Source organism: Alosa alosa, chromosome 12 (genome assembly GCF_017589495.1).
Source record: "Alosa alosa isolate M-15738 ecotype Scorff River chromosome 12, AALO_Geno_1.1, whole genome shotgun sequence".
Classification (NCBI taxonomy): domain Eukaryota; kingdom Metazoa; phylum Chordata; class Actinopteri; order Clupeiformes; family Clupeidae; genus Alosa; species Alosa alosa.
The window spans coordinates 28,853,313-28,878,177 of record NC_063200.1 but is presented as its reverse complement, the minus strand read 5'-3'; the positions used below and the strand labels follow the sequence as shown (position 1 = coordinate 28,878,177).

General features: G+C 42.7%; 3 protein-coding genes across 4 annotated transcripts; 2 read left to right on the top strand and 1 right to left on the bottom strand.

Moving 5' to 3' along the window:
• Positions 1-6,027, top strand: rexo4 (REX4 homolog, 3'-5' exonuclease). 2 transcript variants are annotated; one of them, XM_048259912.1, is made up of 9 exons: positions 1-74; positions 386-644; positions 917-1,221; positions 1,724-1,876; positions 3,797-3,990; positions 4,549-4,637; positions 4,775-4,849; positions 5,062-5,136; positions 5,518-6,027. In XM_048259912.1, the coding sequence occupies exons 2-9, from the start codon at positions 441-443 to the stop codon at positions 5,686-5,688; spliced, it is 1,266 nt and encodes a 421-aa protein (XP_048115869.1). In that variant the 5' UTR covers positions 1-74; positions 386-440; the 3' UTR covers positions 5,689-6,027. The 2 variants fall into 2 exon arrangements, with proteins under 2 accessions (XP_048115869.1, XP_048115868.1); XM_048259911.1 differs by having other exon boundaries at positions 16-644.
• A 1,713-nt stretch (positions 6,028-7,740) lies between these two features.
• On the bottom strand, positions 7,741-15,031 carry cacfd1 (calcium channel flower domain containing 1). Its single transcript, XM_048259057.1, has 5 exons — positions 13,996-15,031; positions 12,199-12,271; positions 11,732-11,857; positions 11,501-11,608; positions 7,741-11,264 (listed from the first exon to the last, which is right to left on the bottom strand). The coding sequence occupies exons 1-5, from the start codon at positions 14,102-14,104 to the stop codon at positions 11,174-11,176; spliced, it is 507 nt and encodes a 168-aa protein (XP_048115014.1). The 5' UTR covers positions 14,105-15,031; the 3' UTR covers positions 7,741-11,173.
• A 54-nt stretch (positions 15,032-15,085) lies between these two features.
• zmat1 (zinc finger matrin-type 1) lies at positions 15,086-21,925 on the top strand. Its single transcript, XM_048259056.1, has 7 exons — positions 15,086-15,382; positions 18,270-18,364; positions 18,497-18,580; positions 18,789-18,933; positions 19,090-19,359; positions 19,749-19,839; positions 19,928-21,925. The coding sequence occupies exons 1-7, from the start codon at positions 15,232-15,234 to the stop codon at positions 21,066-21,068; spliced, it is 1,977 nt and encodes a 658-aa protein (XP_048115013.1). The 5' UTR covers positions 15,086-15,231; the 3' UTR covers positions 21,069-21,925.
• Positions 21,926-24,865: the final 2,940 nt, after the last annotated feature.

Sequence of the window (24,865 nt, the reverse complement as noted above, 5' to 3'; positions counted from 1 at the left end):
GTTACACACAACTCAGCGTGTGCTTCTTGTTGCAGCATGGCTTGATCAGTGGGACTACGCATTATAAACAGATGGTTAGGTCATTGGTTTGCTAAATTGAAGTATTTTACTAGTCCCATCTAGCAAGGCCATTATGGTTAATGCAGTTGTATGTTAACGTCGTTGTGTACCACTGTTTTGATATGTGATGTTTAGTTAGCGAGATATCGCTAGCTGTCCAAGCTAACTTTGTAGTTACAACTCCGTGTAACATTGTAGTTCGTTTTTGTCAAGAGACTTAATGTATTGTACTGTATAAAACAGTTTGAGTCTTGGTAGTGGAAGGGTCACATATCCATATCAAATAGGATTTTTCAAAAATTCTACCGGTCTGGACTGTCATTAGCTGGACAGATAGCGTCGTTGAGGTTGACGTTACATTATTGACACGATCCGCAAGAATGGCTGAATCCACGTCTAAAAAGTCTGAGTCGGCTGTGAAGTCAGCACCATCTCAGCCACCTAGTAAGAAGAAAACGAGTAAAGAAAAAAGAAAGAAGTTCATGAAAGCCCAGAAGAAAAAAACGGAGGGGACGGAGAAGTTGAACTGGGGTCCTCCTCAAGACGCTCAACAGTTCTCCTCCAACTGGAAAACTCTGCTTGAGGTGATTGGATTGATTTCTCTAACCGTAATAGTTTCATTGTATTATACGTATACCCTCTTGGTGTACCTGTTAACAGTTGTTAAGTGGACGAGATGTGCGTATGTGTGTTGTCGAAATAATGGTATTCCCTGCAATACTCTAAATAGTGATTGATGTAAGTCAATTTGTAATGACAAGTCCTATCTAATCACATTGCATTAATTCTACAATTACTTGGATATGGTCAGCTATGCAACTAAGACTCTTCTTTCCTATCATCCCCTATGTTATAGATAATGAAGTCAACCCCTGATGCTAAATCTAAGCAGATGGGCCCAGAGAAAACAAACTCAAAGGTTAAAAAAGAGAACTTTCAGAAAAAGGCAGGAAAAGCCATTTCAAAGCCAGTGCTAATCCCTGAAACCAAGATCCCACAAAACAATGGGAAAACCGATGCCCTTGAAAATAAGAAAGTTGGAGGACCCTCAAAAACCGAACACAAAGCCAAGAAAAGGAAAGTTAATGGCCATCTGCCTGAGAACAGCAAACCAGCTACTAAAAAGAAGGTTGAAGAGCCAGCTGAGAAGAAACCTACCGAGTAAGTCCATTCCACACGCACAGTACACACCTGTTTGAAACAGACAGTCCTTTATAGAATGGCTGACTGTAACAGGAGTGTTTTGCTCCCTCTTTTTATGTACTCTGAATTATTTTGTTTTAAAAGAGATTAATCAACGTGACGAGAAAACTGGGTCTCACTGAATTTGCTTTCTCTCACACACTTGGACTTTCTCCTGACGCACAGTCCCAGAAAGAGACAGGGATAGGGGAGACATCCCCAGTTAAAGTCCACTTTTGCCATCATAAACCCTATACCACACCTACACCACATCCCCTGCTCCCTACATACTTGTGGTAAAATAAAATGAAATAAACAGAAGCGCCAAAAGAAAAGCACAACTCTGATGGGGAAATTCAGGGAAACTGTACTAACCATGCTACAGAACCATACTGCTGCAGTAAACTCATAAGAAGAATATCCTTCATGCATGTACATTTAACACGCACCTAACTCGCTCCTAATGTTCGGTGGGTTTTAGGGCAGATCTCTGGTTTGACGATGTAGACCCTGATGACATTGAGACTGCAGTAGGGCAGGAGGCGGCGGACATCGTCAGGAGGAGGAAGGGTGTGAGGACTACTGACGCTCAGAGCACAGAGAGCGCACTTGTGAAGGAACACAGTTTTGAGGGGTGAGTAAGGTTTGAGGTCTCAAGTATACCCTTACAGGCACATATCATTCATCCAAGCATGTGGGCATGAGAATATGCAGACTTACAGAACTCATGAATTTGCAAATTGATTTTGGACAGATATGCTTCTGTTCCCACTACTACTTGTCACAGACATAGAATATTCTTAGTGATGCAATGGCAGGGTGTTTGCACAGGTCGGGAAAGCACAGAATTTTGAATTGCTTCCAGACCTTGAAAAGTTTGGACATTTGTGTGAATGTCTTGGAAAACGTCTGGAAATGTAATTCATTGTAGCGTTGAGAAAGTCAGCAAGGCTCAAAAGCATTATGTAAAAAAAAATGTGAAGTAAAAATAATGTGTGACCCGAAATATGTTGTTCACTCCTGGTAACCTCAGGCTGAGCAGACTTCGAAGCACTAGCTACAAATCCTAATGCTTACAAAACTTCACCAAACATGACCAAATATGTAAACTATAGGATCCTAGTGAGAGAGCTGTATCTCCTGTAGTCAAGACGTGGTATCAGTAATGACTCAGTAACAGTATGATTCATTACCATATAGGGATGCACAATGATATCGGCCCGACATCGGTATCTGCAGATAAAAGCTTCATAACTTGATTATCGGCATCGGCCGGATATGGACATTTCTGCCGATGTGCCTGGCCGATAAGGTAACCTGTTAATTATGCGCACGCAAAGCAAATGTTTATGTTACTATGAGCGTCAACAACATACTTTTAAGATGTTGGCTGTGTGGCAGTATTTCCAAATTCCGGAAACTGATAACAAAATTGCTTTTTGCAGTGCTTGTAAAGTAGCCTACAAGTGATGCGAGGAGGGGTAAAATTATCCTGTTTAACGTTACCAGTTTAATTACACATCTTAAGCATCCTGAACTCTACAAAGCACTAAGCCAGAAAAAACGGTACAAGCTAAAACTGTGAAGAGGCATTGCTAACCTTTTGTTTACAATCAGCAATCAGTTTCTAAAGTGTGTAACGTTAGCTAATGTTAGAAAGCTAGCATGAGTTTCATGAAGTCCAGAATGAAAGCTAGCTGTAAAGTTACTAGCCTACGTGTTGTAGGTCTTATTCCTTTTACTCTACAGACTGACATTTTAAGTTTACAGGGTTACAGCTCCATTTCTGTTCATTTGAGAACAATGTTTCATATTGTCAACAACACAGTTCTTAGGGAACTGTCTTGTAGGCTACTGTTCAAGAATGACATTTACATGTTTATGTGAAAATGTTAGGCTACTTAATAAACTGTGCCATATTTGAAAGGTGTATATCGGCATCGGCAATCGGCCAGAATGAGCTTGTAAATATTGGCATATCGGATATCGGCTAAAATTCAATATTACCATACCATAACCATAATTAGTCTTCATTGTGTTGTGTGTTATTTGTAAGTTGCTGTTGGTGTCTGGGGCTAGTTGTGGGTTTATTTGAAGGGATAATGAATGGCATTCAGCTGCTGTGAAAGGTTTCAAACAGAGCTGGCTTGGCACTGGTAGGGAATGCTGACAGGTTGGTACACTTTGAACACTGTATGCATCTTTGCTGAAAAAGACTGCTTTGAGTTTGAATTTTTGGCCAATCCATGTGGTCTGTCTGGTGCCTCAATTATGCAACCCCAAAATACTTTGGAACATTTACTTTTGGGGTGCTGGTTAAGTGTCCTCCAGCCAGGTAGCCTTTCATAAGCCAAAGCTCCATTCACAAATGTCACTGATACACTTAAATGAAAAGAAGAGGACACACTGGGCTAGCCTAGAGAAATGGGGAACAATAAAGCTTCTCAGTAGAGGTTTAGAGTAACTAGTTATTATTGGGGTCAGACCGATAAGGGTGGCAGATGCCTAACTGCTCTCTCCTCGTCTTCTTTCCCTCGCCATGGTAACCTATAAGAGTGACGCGAGCCGTGGCCATGGACTGTGAGATGGTGGGGGTGGGTCCCGATGGCGAGGAGAGCATCCTGGCGCGCTGCTCCCTCGTTAACCAGTTTGGCAAGTGCATCTATGACAAGTTTGTGCGTCCTACTGAGAAAGTGACTGACTACAGGACAGCGGTCAGCGGCATCCGTCCAGAGGACATCAGCGAAGGTCAGTGCACGAATGTAGAAGCTGATTCTCTATTTGCTTTCTTTGTCTATTTTTTTTAACCTAATTAGTAAAAATACTGCATTTAGATAGTGCTTTTCTACTCCACCGAGGACTCAAAGTGCTTTTACAGTGTCATATCTCAAACTCACCTATTCTCACACACACACACACACATAGATGGTGGAGGCTGCCATGCAAGGCACCAACGTGCACATTGGGTGCGGTTTTGTGGTTCAGTGTCTTGCTCAAGGACACTTCAACAGGGTCAGGAGGTGCCAAGATCGAATCGGCATCCTTCTGGTTACCAAACATCTCCTCTATCTGAGCCACTGCCGGCCCTGAAGTGAACACTGAACTCTGTTCGTCCTGTGTGTGTTATGGTCGATGCCATCTATATCATCCCAACAGCAGTTTTCCCTCCTCTCTCTAATGGTTGATGGTAGTCGTGTAGGGCTTTAAAGTAATCAGTTGTCACGTAAATCATAGGTGTTAAAGTATCCAAAAAATGCTTGAGTGTCATTAATTCTGAATTTAGTTATTGGTGTGTATGTCATTCAGGGGAGAACTTCAAACAGGTCCAGAAGGAGGTTGCGGACATTTTAGAAGGAAGAATTCTGGTGGGACATGCCATACACAACGACCTGAGGGTATGAGACTCAAGACGATGGAGATGTTTCTACAATAACACCCACAATACTGTAATGTGCAGTACATTTGTTTAATAAGGACTGGTTGCATTTGTAATGATTAGCTCGCCTTGCTTCTCCTGTGTTTTGTCCTGTAGGTACTGCTGCTAGACCATCCCAAGAAAAAGATCCGCGACACTCAGAAGTACAAGCCATTCAGGAAACTAGTCAGAGTGAGGGAGCTAAGCTACATTTTTCACACATACTGTTTGCAATGTTGCAACATTCTCTGGCTATGTGCTTATAAATTGTCTCTTTTACACACACAAACATCATACACAATGCCAAAATGACTTTTATTTTATTTGTGATATATCATGACATATACATGACATACCATCAAGTCCTTTTAATACTCACACAAATCTCCTCCCTCCTCTTTCAGAGTGGTCGTCCAGCTCTGAAGGTCCTGTCACGTGAGATCCTCAACGTCAGAGTTCAGCAGGGGGAACACTCATCTGTAAGCAGTAACCCCTCTCCCACAAACCGCAGCATTTTCCCCATAGTCCTAACACATTTACTCTGGAGTCTTAACTTATTTGTAGTGTAGCTCTAGCAGTTTGCCTGGAAGCACCCTTGGAGCCAGCCATATGTACATCATGTTAATTTAGCCATTAACTCCAAGTTCTGCTGTATTACTTATACCAAAGCTTTGGGCAGAGAATTGTCAGTGTTTTAAGCAATTCTTATCCATAAGAAATACTTCAACATTTAATGTTGGCCAAATACCATATGATGTTTAGGAAAGGATTAATGTTGCATAGCATTTGTTTTTACATGTGTACATGAAAACTCCATCTCCATGCACAGTATCTGACGTGTGTGTGTGTGTGTCTCACAGGTCCAGGATGCCCAGGCTACAATGCGTCTCTACACCATGGTGAAAAAGGACTGGGAGAAGGCCGTCAAAGAGGGCAAACTCCATGGCGTTGCAGAGAAGATTCTTCGCAAGCCCAGAACCCCAAAGAAAAAGAAGACTGCAGCCCAGCCCAACACTGTAATTGCCCTCTAGTCAATGAGAAAATGGCAGTGACGAGGCTCCTTGGACGTCCTGATGGATGCACCATACTTGTGGAACTCCATAGCTCTCTCTGTGAGCAGGGCTTTATTGGGAGAGAGACTGGGCCGAATGTGGGGGCCCAGGGTCTCCCTAGGAGCCCACACAGGACCGTGTTTTCATTCGTGTGGTCAAAATTAAGTATTTTACTACAATGTTTATTTTACCAAAATGTATTTGAACATGTTGGTTCAGTGATTCTACAGATATATACAGTTGTGTTCAAGGGAGAAACAGTGCCTTAAAGGGTTGCATTGAAATCTTGCATCATGAATTAAAGAGGACTCATAGAAATGAGAGCAGTTGTGAACATTTGTTGTTGTCGTCGTGGCGAGAGGTGTTTGATATTGGTCGTCAACCAATCTGAAGAACATGATCATTTTAGAGATGTATAGAAGAATTAGTGAATATTTAGTTGACAGTCTAGATGGTGCAGTATAGTGAATATACAAAATAACTAGATGTACCGCAGAGCGGTACAAAACATGACCGCCGCCCAGTCCAGCACATTTTTTCCACAAAAAGAAATCACGCTGAAAGGCCTATATGATTCTGTCTCACTAAATTGCATTATCCACAATCAATTTTCACTGGTATCTGCTAGACAACAAGTACCAAAACATGATTAGTTCATAGATTTCACATGTAAAATTCATTTTATACAACCCCACCTCCATCTTGCCTGTTCATAATTCTGAGAAATTCTTGATTGTTTGTGTTATGTGTGTGGGTGTGAGTGTGTGTGTGTGTGCCTGCGTATGTGCCTGTGCATGCAAGCGTACATATGTCTACTGTGTGAGTATGTGTCATAATGGATGATTACTGTGAATGTATGTGTGTGTGTGTATCTGTTTGTGCACATGAAATGAAATGGGTTAACATGACCCCTGGAGGCAAACATACAGAAAAAAATGGTCATCCTAGGCCCTACAGTTCTCAAGATATTCACAGAGAACTGTGTCTGCCCTACCCTCCTTCGGGGGGTCCAGTCCAGCCGGGGGCTACAGATCAAAACGAAAAAATGACGGTTCCATGCTATCCATGGGGGGGTACATGCCCACCAAGTTTTGTGTACCCCGGTCTTTCAGTGTCCCGAATCCTTGTTGGTATGCGCCACTAAATGTACACATAAATTATTTTATTGTAAGGCCCCCATGAACGAAAAAGTACACAAAACTTGGCATGCATTGAGGGTGTCATAATGATCCTACACTTTTAATTTCATGCAGTTTTGACCTTGTCAGCCAGAGAGATTGTGATGAAAACACCTAATTTTTTGCTTTTTTTCATTTTTAACTAGGTGGCTTATACATGAAATAAGTGGTAATGGGATGGGTTGGCATGCCCCTTAAGACCAACATACATAAAAAGGTGGACCTCATAGGCCCCACGGTTCTCGAGATATTCACAGAAAACTGTCTCCGGCCACCTACAGGCCAGTTGGTGTATAGTAACATAAATTCATTTATTTTGTGGCCCCCCATGAACGGAATTCCACAAAACTTGGCGTGCATACAGAGGGTGTCATAATGATCCTACACTTCCAATTTCGTGCAGTTTTGACTATGTTAGGTCACAGATACCTTCAATTACCACACCTAATTTTTACTTTTTTGTGTTTAACTAGGTGGCGCTATACATGAAATGAGTGGTTATGGAATGGGTTGACATGGCCCCTTGAGATCAACATACAAAAAAAGGTGCTAAACAGATCAAATTCACAGAAAAAACGCCCCATGGTTCCATCCAGCTATCCATGGTTCCATGGGGGGGTTACATGCCCACCAAGTTTTCGTGGTACCCGGTCTTTCAGTGTCCCGGGAATCATTGATGGAAATTTGAGCATGCGAAAAAGAAAAAAAAATCTGACTAAACCGTTTCGCTGCGCGGCGGTCATAATAATAAAAAAGATGTTCTGATGTTCTTAAACCAAGCGTCACTTTTTGCACATCAGTTCAGCTGCCTGAGTGTAGAGTAGACTACTAGAGAATTAAGACTGACAGAATATAGGTCTTAAAAATGCAGGATGGTTTATTTTTTTCAGTCATTCAGGGCAAACAAAGACAAACAGAAGTGAGAATTTTTGTACAATCAAGCATTTCAATTCATCAATTTAGAAACAAACCGAACACAAAACCACTCCATTTCTGAGTTAACAGCTACACCTACAAGCGCATGCGCACACACACACACACACACACACACACCTTGCAGCAAATATAGAGGTGGCGGACAGTAGAGTGCAAGATGGTTTGAGGTTAGCCTGGAAAGTGTGTCAATCAAGTATCAGAAGCTGAGATAGAAAATTCTAGGCCTTTCTTCTTGCATTGTCTGACCCAAGATACTTATTAAGCATCTGCTCCAATCTAGCTCTGACGGTGCCTGAAAACCAGGATGAAAAGTACAGTAACCTACTAACTATTTGAGGAGCTAGAAAGTACTTTTCAGAGTATTCACAATGACCCATTATAAATTGAATAAGTAGTTTTCATTTACCCTCTAACTTTACCACTGTTGCATGATTACGATTGGAATAGATTATGCCTCTCCATACACATCCATAGTTTGCACAGTCTGCTTAAGCAAACTATTGCCTCTAGTTCCCTCATCTAAGTGTGAGATATTCCCATTTTTCAGATTGTAAGGTACAAGATGCCAATAAAGCCAATTACATAGATACAAAGACATCCGATTAAAAACTGAATATTCAAATGTCCTTTCCCAGTGAAGATTCTGTACAGAACATTGAGGCAGGTTGTCTTAAGTTGACATTAAAAATGTAGTGCAGATTTGTGTGGTTCTGGAAACGGAAGTTTTATAGGACTGGTGTCGAGTTCAAGACTAAACCTTAAATAGAGTAAATGAACAAGTTAAGCTGACAAAGCTCAAAACTGTTTGGTGCATCAGACCATAACATTCACAGTATAATTTGGTACACACATGCATCAAGGCAAATGCTGGGCTATATATTCCTTAATGTGACTCTGTTCACCTCAAAAACAAAGAAAAAAATAACCAATTGCCTTGATTAAAGTTAAAGTCTACTGGTATTTAGCAGATGCTTTTATCCAAAGCAACATAGATCCACAACGGTAGGATCAGGAATCAAACCCAGGTCGACCAGTTGCCAATGACATTACCACTGCTCCACAATGCCCACTATGTATAAATCCGAAAGGGGAAAAAACTAACAAAGAGAACCTGAAGAGGTAAAGCCTTCACTGTAGTGTTGTGTATGTGTAAAAACCGAAAGAGTGGTCTACCCTCAATACGAGGCAGAGGTTTGAACTTATTAGTGATTTTTGTTATACGACAGGCTTAAGGTTTTTTGTCATACCTGACAGTTTAAACTGTTATGCAGAAACCCTGTTGTGTGAGTGTACTGTAGATAGAACTCGTCAGGAAAGTGGTTCCTGAAAGCTGAATCTCTGCACTGCTGGTATCTACGGTGCTGGTTGTCTGGGGGCGAGAGAACAAGAACCAAGACAAAGAGCAAGAGAACACAGGTAAAGGATGGAACCTTGTTTCCCTATGTTCTCTCACATGACTTAAAAGCACTGCATGCAAGACAACTGGCTCATATTTTCTACGAATAAACGACAACTTGAAGTACCTCAAGTTCACATTAGAAATCATAAGATTAAGTAGTCCCCTGCTACTCTGCTCTCTCACTCAGTTCACTATAAAGCCCTTCTTAACTGCAGCTGAGGACCTCTGCTTCGACAAAAGGAAGGCTGTATGGGTAATCTCTCATTTTCCCCCACAGAAAAGTCACACACAAACGCACAAAATCCCTGAAAGAGGTGCGAGAACTGCAAAAAAATCCTCAAGGTCACATTTTCCACCCGTCAAGCTACAAGCTACAACCATGTAACAGACACACAAAACATTCCAGTTCATAAAGTTCAACGATTCATCGAGTTTAACAGAATCCATGGAGTTTTTAACCCAAAGTAGGCAGGATCTGATGGCCGGATCACAGAGTCTTATCCAGGTGTTTGCTCTTTCCCTTGGTAACATTTTGGTGACTGTCAATATTGACATTTCTGGAGATGTCAACCGTTTCAGTTTCAACACCGTACGGAGAGAAGGAAGGTAAGAGCCATGTAGGGAATAAGACCGAGAGAGAAAAAAAGGCATTAAAACACATTCGCTTACATTCCACCTATTTCCTCTCTCCTCTCAGTCTCAGCTGACTTCAGCTCTATAAGATCCCCATGTTTAATCACTTGAATATGACTTTTGTCTTTCAGGGCCGCCTTAGATTGCTCTAGCAACTCGCCAGGACGTAAGCCATGGACAGCCACTAACTTGTCACAGGACCATACGTGCCATGCCTCTTGATCGAAACACATTTTCACTTTATAATGGTAAAATCGGTAGAATAAATAGTCATAAAAAAAATTCAACACTGAGAGAATGATAAACAGAGAGTAACAATATAAAGCTCCTGCCATCTTTGGGTGTACCGAATAGAGAACTGTGGGAGAAGACAAAAAGCTCCCGATGGCCAAAGTTCCCAGTACCTGCAGTGGCTAAGCTTGTTGTCGCTGTGGATGCAAAAGAATGCATCCAGACCTAGCTACACTGATTGGCTGCATAAGCATTGATTAAGCCCTGATTAACTAGATATTTAGGAGCACTGATTTAACTTAAAAGTGCAGTCCTCAACCTTGGTGAAAGGTTTGTTGATAGCGCACCTCTCCCTTCCGTGCTACCGAAGAAACACTGGCGTACGAGCACCTCTTGTTGTTTTGTTTCCTATTTACAGAGCTAGGACTGGGTACAGTGTTCCTGAGCTCACGCACTGGAGTCTGTGCACACACTGGAAGGACCGCTGGAGAACTGTGCTGAATCTGATGAATTTTCAATGTAATGAATCATAATCAAAGACTGCACCTTTGCTAGATTACTATTGACCCTTACTGTTAGGTTTCTACAGGGATTTAATGTCTAATTTGTGTTAGCACTAATCTAGCAGGGGAAGGCTGAGGTTAGGTAGGAGGAGTGTTTTGCGATTCCACACATCTCGCGAAACAAACCAACAAAGGCCTGACAATGGCATCTAACATCAAATACACTGGTCAACAATGGATGCCAGGCATCCCTTAAGGATAATGACATAAAACAAACATGAAATTATCTTAAAATAAGAGAGCTTAAATCCAGTTCAGAAAGTAAAAACAAAATAAAGTCACAGTTCTAGTCTAGTAGAGACTTGGCTCTAGAGCTACAAACATCAACACAAATCAAACCTTTGCCCAGACTCTAGGACAAGATAACAAAGGTGCAGCAGTCTTCAATAGTCAATAAATAAAACCAAGAACACAAAAGAGAGACAGAGGGGGGAGGAGAGGAGAGGGGGAAAGAAGGGATAAGAAGGATGGGAAGGGACAGAGGGGAGGGAGCTGGAATGATGGGTCAGGAGGCTGAGAGGTGGTCACTGTGTTCCATCATCCGCCAACCCCGCCTGCTTCTCCTCATCCCCCTGCTTCTGGTGCTGCAGACGAGCATAGCTCACTGCGTCTCCCCTGAGACAGAAAACAAAGGGGGGGCATTAGAATAATCAGCTATCTCTATGAATGTTGTGCTGCAAATGATGTAGATTACTGACTAAATGGAAAAAGAGGGAGTGAGAGAAAGACAAACAGACACAAAGTGAGAGAGGGAGAGAGATAGAGAGAGAGAGAGAGAGAGAGAGAGAGAGAGAGAGAGAGTGAGACAGAGAGAGAGGGAGGGAGATAGAGAGAGAAAGAACTACACTTACTTCTTGCCGAGTGATGCAAGGCCGTAGAGGACCCCTGTGGCAAAGGCGATGGCATTGCCGCACACAGTGGTGAAGGAGATCTTCAGCACCACTGGGAATAAGGCCATCCTGCCAACACAGTATTATTCAGACTGTCTGCTTGAGTGATTGAGATCGGGTGACTTATGGTTATGGTGTATGGTATGTGTGTGGGGTGTGGAATAGGTGAGGGTAGTGGCTGGGGTAGCTCACCCGCAGTAGAAGAGAGCTTTCTGCCAGGGCTTGAGCTTATCGGCGCGTGCCGCCACGGCATTGGCAAACTCTATGAACTGACAGCAGAACGGCACCTCACACAGGAACAGCACAAACGCATTCAACCTGTGACAACATGGAATGATTATGAGAAAGAGAGTCATTCTCACAATCAGCATGCAATGACCTCGGGAGGGAGGGTTAAGCACGCAATCTAAACTGCACAAACAAACATGCGCAACTTCCAAACACAGGAAGAGTCAGTGACACACACACACACACACACACACACACACACACACACACACACACACACACACACACACTTGCAGATACAGTATATACAGAAGTCCACACACACACACAAATAATAGACAAGCACAACACAAATGCATCTAATATGCAAAAACAGAGAAAAAAAGAGAGGCAAAACAGAAATGCACTGACACAAGAGTGCCTCTACTTACACCATCCAGACTCCGGCTGCAATGTTAAGGGGATTCACCGTCACACAGTTCCACACACCTGCTATCGCACAGGCTAGATGAAGAAAAACATCACAGTTAACATACATGCACTTGGAAAATTACTGCAGAAGCATCAAACAAACTAAATTCCAAAATGAAAAATGTAAGTTGCCAACTACTTGACTTCAACAACTTGTATCCTACTGCAATCTAAGAAACACATTGCAACGCGCAGGCTAAACCCCTTCATGTTGTCTCTAGCACAAGTGAATGTTAAGAGAAACTGCAACCTTGTTTTTATCATTATTGAATATATATATATATATATATATATATTTTGAATCAGATATTTCACTCGATATATTTGTCATCTGTGGCCTGGAGGAGCGAAAAAGACCAACGTCTGCACACAAACACACACACCCATCTGCAGGGTATTTTGTGCTTTGAGTAAATACAAGTAGACTCATTGAATGCAAATATGAAACACTGTAGCAAGCCCATGGGTCCTACACACATGCTACTAAGTTCCAGCACAGCAGGACTCTAGTTTGTGCTGAAGCTTGCGTGCCAAGTTCTGAAACTCCTCCTGAATAATACACAACATATTGAGTATGCATAGACTGCTAACACACACACAATTCCTTCACTCCTCCAGTAACATCGGTGGCAACATGTATGTGTGCATGTGTGTGTGTAGGAGGGTCAGGGCATTATAACTGTGTGTGTGTGTGTGTGTGTGTGTGTGTTGTGGGGGGAGTGGTGAGACAGAGGTTACACTTTGCAGTGTTAGTAGTATGTATGTGGGAGCAGCACAATAGAAGCATGTGAGCTTGAGACTCTTTGGTCCTTCTGTGCCCATGGCAGTGGTAAATGCATTCACAACAAACAGTGACTGGAGGGGAGGGAGGGAGGGAGAGCTAGAGAGAGAGAGAAGGGTATAGTCTAGAAATAAGATAAAGCAGTTTACGGAACACTAACTTACTGTTTGCCCTATCCGTCTTACCCTCCTATACAATTGCTCCTCTCCTGATTCTGCCAAGTCACTGATCCATACTCTCACCAGTAACAACCAAATGTCACTGACTTCCAAAAAAGTGTATAAGTGCATGCCAGTTTACACACCCACAGGAAGGTGAACGAGTCTGGGATGAGGGATAAAATGAACAATGGGCCTGTGGAATGAATCTAGTGTTCTGATCCTGAGATAATGAGAGGTTATGTCAGCTCTGCGCACCTGTTAACTCCTTTACGTCTACTTACCTCGTGTAAACCTTCTAGGCCACTGGCTGAAATGAGCTGAAAGAGCCAGTGACTGTCTAGGACTTTCGAACAACACACCAACTGTTCAGAGCACCTCCTGACATATTACAGCTTCTGATTTTTTTTTTAGCCGACAGCTGTGTTGCTCAGTATGAATGAAGTATTAGACAGGTGGTCCAGTCAAATCATGCCAGGATTATTTTTTGATATCTTACTTTGACCAGTTACAACAAGGGCATGTATTTCATCAGTCAATAATGTTATTTGTATGGAAACGGTTGGCTTGACACCAAACAAAGAGTTTGCCATGATGATAGAGCAGTTATGATTGACGCACAGTCACACAGGCGTGGCAAAAGGTCTTCAGCTGTCAAAGATCACTTCATAGCATTTGACATTAGCCTGACAGTGTCACTGGAAACTGACAGCGCGTTTTATGGGATTATTTGGCGTTATGCTGATATGCTGCATTGTATTAACCTATTGTACAAACCTAACTAGCATAGCAGATAGTGCTTAAGTAACAATACTTACATATTCCTCCTAAGACTCCAGCGATTTTGCAGAGCCATCTGTACCACCATGACATGCCGTCTTCATCCGTGACGATTTTGGCTGGAGCGGCAGCTTCTTCGGAGTTCATTTCGTTCCTTTGAATAATTTAGGCTCAAGCCGTCTCGTTTAACTTACAGCTTGCTTAGTATCAACCACTATCGACACCACTTTATGGTATATGATGCTTGATATGTCTTACAAAAGGCCAACAAAGACAAAATAACAAACCTGCCTATTTTCTTTGTGTACCCGTAGCAACAGACGACGATTCACATTTGTTCAAGTCGATTTAGCAATACCATAAAGGAGATTGTCCCCCTAGCTATGTAGAATAAATACAGCAGAATGTGAGAAATTAGTCATGCATAATGACAGCCATTGATTAGGATTTCAATGCAGTTTTACACATAGACGATTTCAGCCTGTCAGTTAGTAATAACTTAGTTACGTGTAGATTTGATCTGAACTGATGTCTTTATCTAGCAGGCTAGCAGAATACTAGCCTGCTATGATAGTATGTGACAGCTAACGTTATAGCTAAAATAAATTCTTGGTTTTGTGTTCTACCATCAGAGAAAGTCCACTTGGTTATATGTTGTCGCCTTCCCTGTGCGATGTAAAACAGTCAGAGTACAGCAAATAGCCCACAAAATCGTCTGCTGTATTCGAAGAAGTGGCGTTGGGTGGGCTCAGTGTTGTTGGCCTGCCCAAAATCCTTTATTTACGCCCGTGTACAAGTGCAGGCTGGAGATTCCCAGGGCTTGTCCGCGTTGCATTTGGGGGTGGAGCTCAGAAAAAGACGTCAATGTGTGCTGGTTTAGTCTTAATTATTTTTTCCTATCCCCCCTCCTCGCAACTGATTACGAATACTGTGGCATCAATGGGCAAATAATCAATGGAAACAACCACAACACATTATGCCATAAATAAAGGAATATGAACTTGGAAGTTTCATTAAATTGATGCTGCCACAACAGTAGATGGCGCACTTGGTTGTAGCACCTAGGCTCTAACATTGTGAGATTTGAATTTGTTTCGCAGAAGAAAAATTGTTCTTGAGAGTCGACTCTCTGAACAACTCTGTTGGCTTTTTGTGCTTGTTGTTCACGGACAGCCATATTAGAGTGAGCTAGCAGCTGTTAATGCTAATTATGGCGAAGTAGGCCTTAGGAGATGTTAAGAAACTGAAACCACCGAATTGGCTTTCTCAAGACGATGTCACAGATCAATAATAGTGTCTGTTTTCCGCAGAATGCGGAGAGTGATATTGAAAGTGATGTTACTCTTAACGTTAACCAAGACTCGGCAACTGTAGTAGAGGCCGAGACAGTAATAAACACTCACAACACTAGTTCGCAGGTTGAAGGTGAGTTCATCAAAAGTTAAGACTTTAACGTTGCTCCAACTACTGACAAACGTTACTTTCGATATAAGCAAGAACAACGCTATCCGATATAAATATCCTCTGCGATGTTCTATATGGATGGAAACCAAACGTTTTCCCAAACCTGCTAGGTTGTTAGCTAACTTTGGCTAATCATCTTAGCTAGCTAGCTGACAGCCTAGTGTAAATCGCTATCCATATCGAACACCGGTTGGATACTAGTATCAATAACTGCGTAGTATCAATAACGGCCTAATGATGTTGTCCTCGGAATAAGTAATTAATCAGTTGATTTCTTTTGACGCGTGAGTCTCGAATGCCAGCTGACGTTATATAGCTAGCTAGCCATTGAGCTAATACAGAACCCCGAGCTGCAATGCAGTAGAGAGCCTGTTAAAGAGAATGAGATGGCCCTAGCTTTATACCGTAAAAAGATTGCTATTGAAAGCAAGCATGTGATCGTGAGACTGGACTGTCCAGTACATTTTAGGAATTCAGTTCGACTGGACTGTCCAGTACATTTTAGTAATTCAGTTCGAACACGACTACTTCAAACCAGAAAATGTAATACAGGTTAAAATCAGGCAACTGTGCCCCTTCAGTAAGAGTTTAATAACAGGCCAAAAATAATTATTTACTGACCATCCTGGCCTACTCTGACCTGGAAGCATAAATTCATGCTGTAACATACCCACAGTTGTACTCATGTAAGTTTGATTTAAAAGAAAAAACAAGCAGACATTAGGCTTAAATACTGAATTAAGGGCATCCATATCTCTGAGGACTTTTTAATATCCCCAGTGTTGTGGTTGCTGTTAGTACTCTATAATGTAGTAATATTAAATGTATAAAGAATGCTGTGCGAATGCTGTATTGGACATGTTTGTCCCTCAGTGAATTTATAAACAAAAAAACGTTGATAGAGTTTACCGACAGGCTTTTGGGTAAAGTTCATCAGGTATCACCACCTCTGTAGAAATGATGGGTTTGTTCATTTCAGTTTCTTAAACTTTTGTGCCCCCCTTCTTCTGGTGAGTATCCAGCTTGAAAAGTGTGCAATTTTAGATGCTAAAACACTCCACATCAAGGTTGGGAACACAGGATGGCAGCAAATGAGTATGGTTGGCAGGCATGACAACAGAAGTGTATTTCTAGATTAAACAAAATAACAGAGGTTAAACACTATAACAGAGGGCTTTCTCCTGAACTCTACTGTATTTATCATGTGGATTAACCTGGGCAGAGAATAACATTTTTTGAACAATCATTGCAACTCTTCCCCTATATTTTGAATGACACACAGAAGTAGGTTTGCCTTTTATTAATGGAAAAAAATAATTGGTATTAGTTAATGTATTAATGGAGAAAAAGTGCAAAGTCGGTTTAAATATGCTTTCTAATGTAGCCAATTAAGTGTAAATACTCAGTTTGCTAAATGTGAAACACATTTTTCAAAGGTAGTATACCTGCTGGTGGCTGGTTACGCATCTCACAGGTAGTCAATTAAAAAATGTTGAAAATATTGAAAAACCCTATTAAAAGTAGGAGTTGCTGTATTGTATCTAAACCAACCAATTATGATGTCAGCACAGGCTTATAAAATACCAGAGAACACTAGATAATAGAATTGAGCTCAGAAGATTTTTGCTCATACTTTTTGACATAGAGATGTGTTGTTGTAAAGTTAATGTAACCTTTCCAGTGGTTTGTTGGCTTGCCTTCTGAACATCTAAGTAATTATCTATCTGTAATGATTTTAGATACAGACTACAGTAAAAAGTAAAGAAAAATCCGCACACTCAAGTCTTTGCAAACAAGTTTTTTTACTCTATGTGCAAGCTTTCGGTTAGATGACCTTCTTCAGGCAGAGTAAAAAACCGGATAAAAACACAAGATACAGACTACAGACCTGCCCATAATGTTGTGATTAAAAGAAAAAAAAATTCCTCAGTGCAGCAGGGGCCAAGCCAACACACATCATTTTTTTGTGAACAGTTATGCTTAGTCCCATACTACTAGTGATGTAACAATTGGAATGTTTTTGTTTATTTTTTTTACTGGAGTGCTCACACATATTCTGTAGCTACCAGAATGAAACTTCATGTCTAGATAGCAAGGTTTAAATTTCATATGTGGCAGGCTTAGTACTTTGGGCTCCAACATCACACCTTGGATCAAAACAGGTCTGGTGAGCCTGATGAGAAATTGGATGTATTGCCTAAAACAGGCTCTGTTTCACTTTGTTAAGGTAGCCTATCAATTGTAACTTGTCTATGATTGTTTGAATGGCGTCCATAAACTGAAAATGGCCTGAAAGGCCTGAGACCTTTGAAAACGGATAAACCCATTTCATTACCTCATTATCATGTTCTTGGTCATTGTTAATTAGCAGCTCTCTATCACCATGTCAGATTGGTATAAAACTCTTACACACAACATATTTTTTCTTTTATTATTTTTTTTATTTTGTGTGGACGCTGTAGTGCTTGGAACTTGGTTTCAAATGTAATTTGGTTTGTTTTCACTAACCACTAACTTTTCTGCGAATGGCATGACACTTTTAACTGTGTTGTTATAAAAATGTCACTATGGTGCAATGTCCTGTTGCCCTTTCCTGAGATAACAATAAACCAATCACAAGCGACTTTAGTGTCAGTCAAGCCTGACTGATCTAGTTATGGCACGTTGCCATCTTCAGCCTGTTAAGAACAAGTTCTTATCCTAATTATTATGGAGAAGGTGTGACAACAGAGTCACCTGAGTTAGATATTGCAGGATATATTTGGTTGGTGTGTTGATTAAAGAATATACTGCAATCTTGCAACATTAATTGTGTGGTTTTGTTCTGGTGTGTATGTGTGTGTATTAGGCAATGATGCCTTGAAGGACCTGCTGACTGATGAGTATTGCCACATCTGTGAAGCTGTGCTGCTGTTCGAGTCCCAGAGGACCTCCCATTATGAGGTGTGTGTGTGTGTGTGTCTGTGTGTGTGCGCCTCAGTGCATGTGGGAGTGTGTTTCACCCTGCAGACAGACTGGTGACATATTACTGTGGTCAGCTCCTATTGAGGTTCCATAATGCTTTGTGTGTTACAGGGAAAGAAACATGCACAGAAAGTCCGCCTGTACCTCCAGTCCAAGAAAGCTCAGGACCCTGAAAAAGAAACAACAGTCCTGCAGGTAATTGCAAGTAATGTGCTTGTGTGTTTTAAAAGGATGTGTGCGTTGTATGAATGAATTAATAAATGCACATATTTGTATGTCTGTACTCTTGTGCGTGACTAATGTGTGTGAGTGTGTGTGTGTGTGTGTGTGCGTGCACGTACATGTGTATGTGTATATGTCTGTACACTTGAGCATGACTAATGTGTGTGTGTGTGTGAGACAGGCTGGAGCCTCGATGGATAAACAGAAGTTCTGTGAGCTGTGCAACATGGTGTTCAGCTCAGCAGTGGTGGCCAAGTCTCACTATGAGGGCAAGATCCATGCCAAGAACCTGCGTAGATTCTGGCCTTTTGATGCCAAGCAGAAAGGTATGACTGGCATAATGCATCAACACATTGTCTGATGAGATGCATACCCTCAGAATAATACACGCAGTTCAGCTTCATACTAGAGAAGCTACACCAGATACCCCACACTGCATTACGTGTCCAGTTCAATACTGTTATCCATACCTTCTCTCTCAGTGGACGTCGCTGAGCCTGCCCCTCCCCAAGTCCCAGACAAGCCAGAGGATGTAGAGGACGACCGGGCCACGCTGGGTTCAAAGGTCAGCCCTGGCACGGCCGCCGCCACCCAGGAGGTGGACTTGACCGACCCGGCCAGGCACTGTCGCCTGTGCGCCGCCTCCTTCAACAACCCGCAGATGGCGCAGCAGCACTACAGCGGCCGCAAGCACCATCGCAACCAGAGCCGCCAGCAGGTGCTGCAGCAGCTGGCCGAGGACGGAGACACAGGTGACCGCCGGTCGTTCACACGGCCATCTCGCCGCCACAAAGACACAGGCCGCCCGTGTAGCACAGAGCAGCCGAAGCCCGTCAGAACTAGCCCCAGTGTTTTCTGTAGCCTTTAATCCACCATCACTGACTCAAATCACTCACGGTTGAAGTTAAAGCAGAATTGTAACAGATCTGAGACAGTTCCTCAAATGATTTTTCTCGAAATCGATGTTAACCTAGGGTTAGATCTTGAAAACCTTCAAGACAGAATTTCTGGAATTTGCAGATGACCTCGTTTTAAACAGTGCATCGTGGGTGCCTAATTGTGTAGATAGTAAGTGATTTTATTTGGACTCTCACACTTAAATTTTTCTTTTCCTCGTTTTTCCTTTCTTTCCTTTGAACAGCGAGATCTCTAACATGTCCCATATGCAGCCTAACCTTGAGCTCTGTGGAGATGTACCAGGCACACATGCAAGGCAACAAGCACCAGATCAAGTAAGACGTCTCTCATTCATCCATCATTCTGTGCAAAAAAGGTGTTGTCTTTTGCTGCGTGGCTTGACGAGTGTGTGTTTCTGGGCAGAGAGAAGAAGGTAGTGGACTTGTGCAAGTCTCAGAAGAAAGTTTACGACTCCTACCAGGATGAGCTGGCCGACTACATCGCTGTCCAGAAGGCCCGGGGCCTGCAGCCTAAAGCTGGTGTAGCAGACAAAGAGAGAGAGCAGGAACCGAATGTGGACGCAGAGAAGACTGTTCCTCCTTCTCCTCTTCCTCCTCCTCCCCCGTCTCTTCATCCTCCCTCTCTCTTTTCTATTCGTTTTCCCACACCTCCGCCGCGCTTGGCCCAGCCTCCTTTCCAGTCGCCGGCCAATCGCTTTGCGGCGTGGGGCAGGGGCGCCCCGCGGGCTCCATTCTGGGAGCAGGGCTACAACGGGCCCCGCCCGAACATGCTGCCCTTGACCCGCCCCAAGGGTCCAACGGGGCGGCGACTGGCCAGAGGGAGGAGTCCCGATTGGTCGAGTTCGTCCTCCTCCTGGTCCGATTCCTCTTCCAGTAGTAGCAGCAGTAGCAGCAGCAGCAGCAGCAGCAGCAGCAGTGACTCAGACCACTCCAGAGAGAGGAGGCGAAAACGGCGAAGAAAAGACAAGGAGAGAGAAAGGAGAGACCGGGAGAAAGAGAGGAGAGGAAGGAGGAGGGGACCGGAAGAGGAGGAAAGAGGAGAGGGACAAGAGCGGGCTGAGAAACGAGCCCGGAGGAGAGAGAGAAAGGACGGAGAGGGGGAGAGAGAGGACGATCTGGAGAGGAAGAGAAGCAGAAGGCCGAGGAAGAGAGAGAGGAGGCACAGAAAGGAGTTGTCTGACGAGGAGAGGGAGGCGAAGAGACGAAAGGGAGAGAGGCAACGGAAGAGACCTCACGAAGAAGAGGAGGATGAGGAAGGAGCGAAAAGAAGACGAGAACCAAAGGAGGGACCGCCGGGGGGCGAGCGAGAGAGCGTGGCCGACGACACGAGCGGGAAAATGGACGCAGAAGGACAGGATGAAACAAATGGACAAGGCGGCGTTGCGGCGGCAGAGAGCATCTCGGCAGAGCGAACTGACCGCAGGGAGAAACACAAGACACACAGACACAAGAAGGAGAAGAAGAGGAAAGAACGCACTGAGGTGGTGGACACTAGGACAGAGGAGGAGAAACTGTGGGACGAGACTATACTGGGGATCTTCTGAAAGGTCAGGGGGTCACGGGCAGACACCAGACGGGTTGGACGGTCTGTCCCATATCACTACACAAGTGTCTAACACAGCTTGCTCTCTTCCGGGGAGTCCTTCTGTGTTATGGGAAAGCTATCCAGTCAATGATCGAATGTGAATGTCTACCAAATAATATGAATGAAGTGCATGGAGAATGGATGGATGGATAGATAGATAGATAGACAGACACTTGTTTATTAATTTGCAGTATGTTTGCCCCACAACCCGAGGCTCATTTAATTGTCTTAATATGTTAATTTATTGTCTTTTCCCTCAAGAGAAACTATTTTGTTTAGCCCTGTGGAATGTCGACTGTTGGCTATTCTAAGCAGTGCAAGATCATCCTGAATTTTGTGTGACCTGAGATTGTAATAATGTTTACATTTTTGTTGCTTTAGACTAATATACACGCCAGAGCCTAGTCTGGCATTTACACACAAGCAGTGGGAATGTTCACACAGCCAGAATCACTTAGGCAACCAGCCTCGAAAGGAACTTGGGTTTGTTGTGTCAGTGTAATACTGAGCTCTACTCCCAGGGAGTACTGTTGAGCTGTTTATGTATTTGGCAGCAGACCAGCTCCAATTCACCTATTCCGGGAAATACACAAAAGCTCTGTCATATTACCTTGACAGAGAATTGACTCTGTAATGACTGAATTGTATTTGATTCCTCATTTATGATACGCAAATGAATCCAGGAAATGAATCAGCTCCTTCGTGGTTGCAGTATTTTTGGATTCTACACACACTGTTCAGTCATAATTTACAAACAGATGTTGATCAATGACAGATGTAAATCAATAAAACAGTCATGCTTATTGTTATACTTAATGTGCGTGTACAGCAGTGCTTGTGTTTACTCATGCATGCAGATGTGTACAACGCTGCTCTGGCAGGTGCTTCGTTTGGTGTAAATGAGGACGCTGCGTTACCATGTCAACCACATTGCATAAAGAAAGTCTGTGTTGTTAACACCACATACACACACATACCGCTAAAGCTCATCCATGTCTCACATATTCTGTTCAGTCCAATCCAGGAGTATTGTTTATCATATTTCTCTTTGAGAAGTAGCTTTTATGGCTGCCACAAAGAATACACCGTTGATCTCAGCCGTGAAGGTATTCAGTATTTTTGTGTATGTATCGTGGGCCTGTGAAAAGACTGATGATTATGGATGTGTGAGTGTCTTGCTTTTGTAATTGAAACTGTGTGTGTGTATGTGTGTGTCAGTCAGGCAAGTCTCCATCACAGCACAGGTGTTGTGGGGGTGGGGAATCCCGGTCTGACCTGTCTGACTCATGTGGCCATGGGGCGACACACGGGCTTCCCTCTATCAGCGTCTGTGGGGTGTGAGTGGGCCCAAAGACACACCTGGACTGTAAGAGGTACATACACACACACCTGTAACGACGCAATGGCAAAACGTTACGGATTCATAAGAATAACAAGGCTCCTAGTCAAGTTTTCTTCTCTATAATTTTCTCCCTCAGAGTGTATGTAGGTGTGTGTAGGCGTTTTGTTGTTCTCTCCCTGTGTGCTTTAAGTTGGTGTGGGCATAAGTGTGTGTGTGTGAAGTGTTTGAACGACTCATGGAGAAGGCTCAGCACAGGGGGGCCCTGTGAGCTCTGTATTCAAAGAATTCTGCGGTCGCTCTCCCTCTGCTCCTCTCGCAGCCGAACCCTCGACCCCCGGAGCACTGTGAGTGTGTGTGTGTGTGTGTGTTTTGAGGGCGCGTGTCTCTTCGTGCACATGTGTGTAAAGCCCACATCCTCTCCTCTTAGTACGACCCTCATTGTCGCTCTCAAAGGCACAGGTCTCCGTAGAGGAACCCAAAGCTTTGTCGCAAGCCTCCAGCCCAAACCCACTCATACCAGCTCCGACGCCTTGAACTTCAAGCCCCCGCATAAACGCATAAGGCTTACGTCTTACTCTTTTACCCTTACATTTAATACATAAATGGTAGCACATCATGGTGTGTTTATTGAGTGAGCAGGCAAAAAAATATTATAGTTAACCATGTCGGAAGTGTTGGAGGGCACACGCACTCATATACAAGTTGTTGCAAAACAATTGTGCTTTTACCAAAGGAGAATATATTTAAAGCATGTCAGTTTTTGGGGTATAATACTAGAGCAACCACCAAAGGAGCCATCACTACCATAATGCTTCACATGTTTGATCTGACCAGCAGCATCTGTTGCATTTCAGTGAAATCCCTTGTTTCATCAAAAATAAAAGCTGAGAGCGAACACATATTTCTGTTCAGTTTTAGTGTACATACGTCTTATGTGTCTCTTATTGTAGGGAGTCATTTCATGAAAGACCCGCTGCATGTCCCCAGATCAGATCTACAGTTGAGTCGCTGGTGAAGATGAGAGCATGCATAGACAAGGTCTGATTTAAGGCTCAAAGCACCATGAATTTCACTTCTAATGCACACAATGCCCTCCCACATGATGATCAGACTTGGTTGTGTGAAGAGAGACTTAGAGAAATCTTTCGGATTAAATTATTTCTATAGGTTATCCAAAAAATCATCCATTAAAATTTTTATTTATTATTAGATGAGGCTTTTACTTTATATGATAACAGTAGAATGTCGGAAATGTTGCAGTCTCATAGGTCAAACATACATAAACAAAATGTTAGTTCTATTTTTTTCCTTAAAGATGTAAAACTTTTTTCTTGAAATGTAGCTTGTTGCAGATGTCAGTGTGCCTGTGTGTGCATGCGTGTCCTGAGATGCTGTCTCTAGCACAACCCATACACACACTGCATTCAGCAGTTTAATATATTTAAGATGGTGGAGGTAAAATGGTGTAAGCTCCGCTGGATGTATCTGTGTTTCAGGCATGTCTCGTTAACTGCCAGTTATACAGACAAAGGTGAAGCAGACTTTTGTGTGTTTATTTTATAAAACAACCTCTCTGTGTGTGTGTGTGTGATATAAAACCCCTGCACTTCAGTATGTAGTGCAGCTGGATATCAGGTCACACACCTGGGCTGGGGGGCTATGCAGGGCCAGGAGACACACATGCACATCTCTTCTCTCAGCACAATTAAACACAGAACATGAGCGAGTTCTAAGTGGAGCAGATGATCTCTGTTGTGTTAACGTCTCTATGATGTATACTTTAGTGGGAAAGAAGAATATAAATTAATGTTCTTTTTGAAAATTGCCTGATGAGAGATTCACCCTCATAGACAAATGTCATTAATGCGTCAACTCAATGGATGAAAGATTGCACTTCATGTGTTACAACAACTAGTGCACACATCTTTATTTAATGTACGGATAATCAATTCGCAGAAACAGCAATGCAGAATAGCCAACATCCTGTTCTTACAGGCTCATGAGAAAAGCTGAGTGAATTAAAGCATGTTGCGTTGGTCTGCGTTTCAAAAAGTCATCTAGATTTCAGTAGTAGACATACGGAATTTTGCTAATCCTGACTTAATATGATAGCTGGGATACTGGGTCACCACGTATCTATGTCTCAGGTGGTAGCAAAGAATGTATCTGAATATACAATTAAATGTGTTGTTTTCATACATGTTTTGGTTTAAGCAGACAGATGGGTAGATGTTAAAGAGGTGTTTTGATAAATATTTGGGGAGATTCTGCTTTTTGATCCTTTTTCTTAATAATTGTCAACATTACCAACATTATTTCAGGGGTCTACAGTTTTTGCTCGGTGTATATGTGTTTGTGTCTGTGTGTAACTGAGTGTGTAGTGTTGTTTGTGTGTGTGTGTGTGTGTGTGTGTG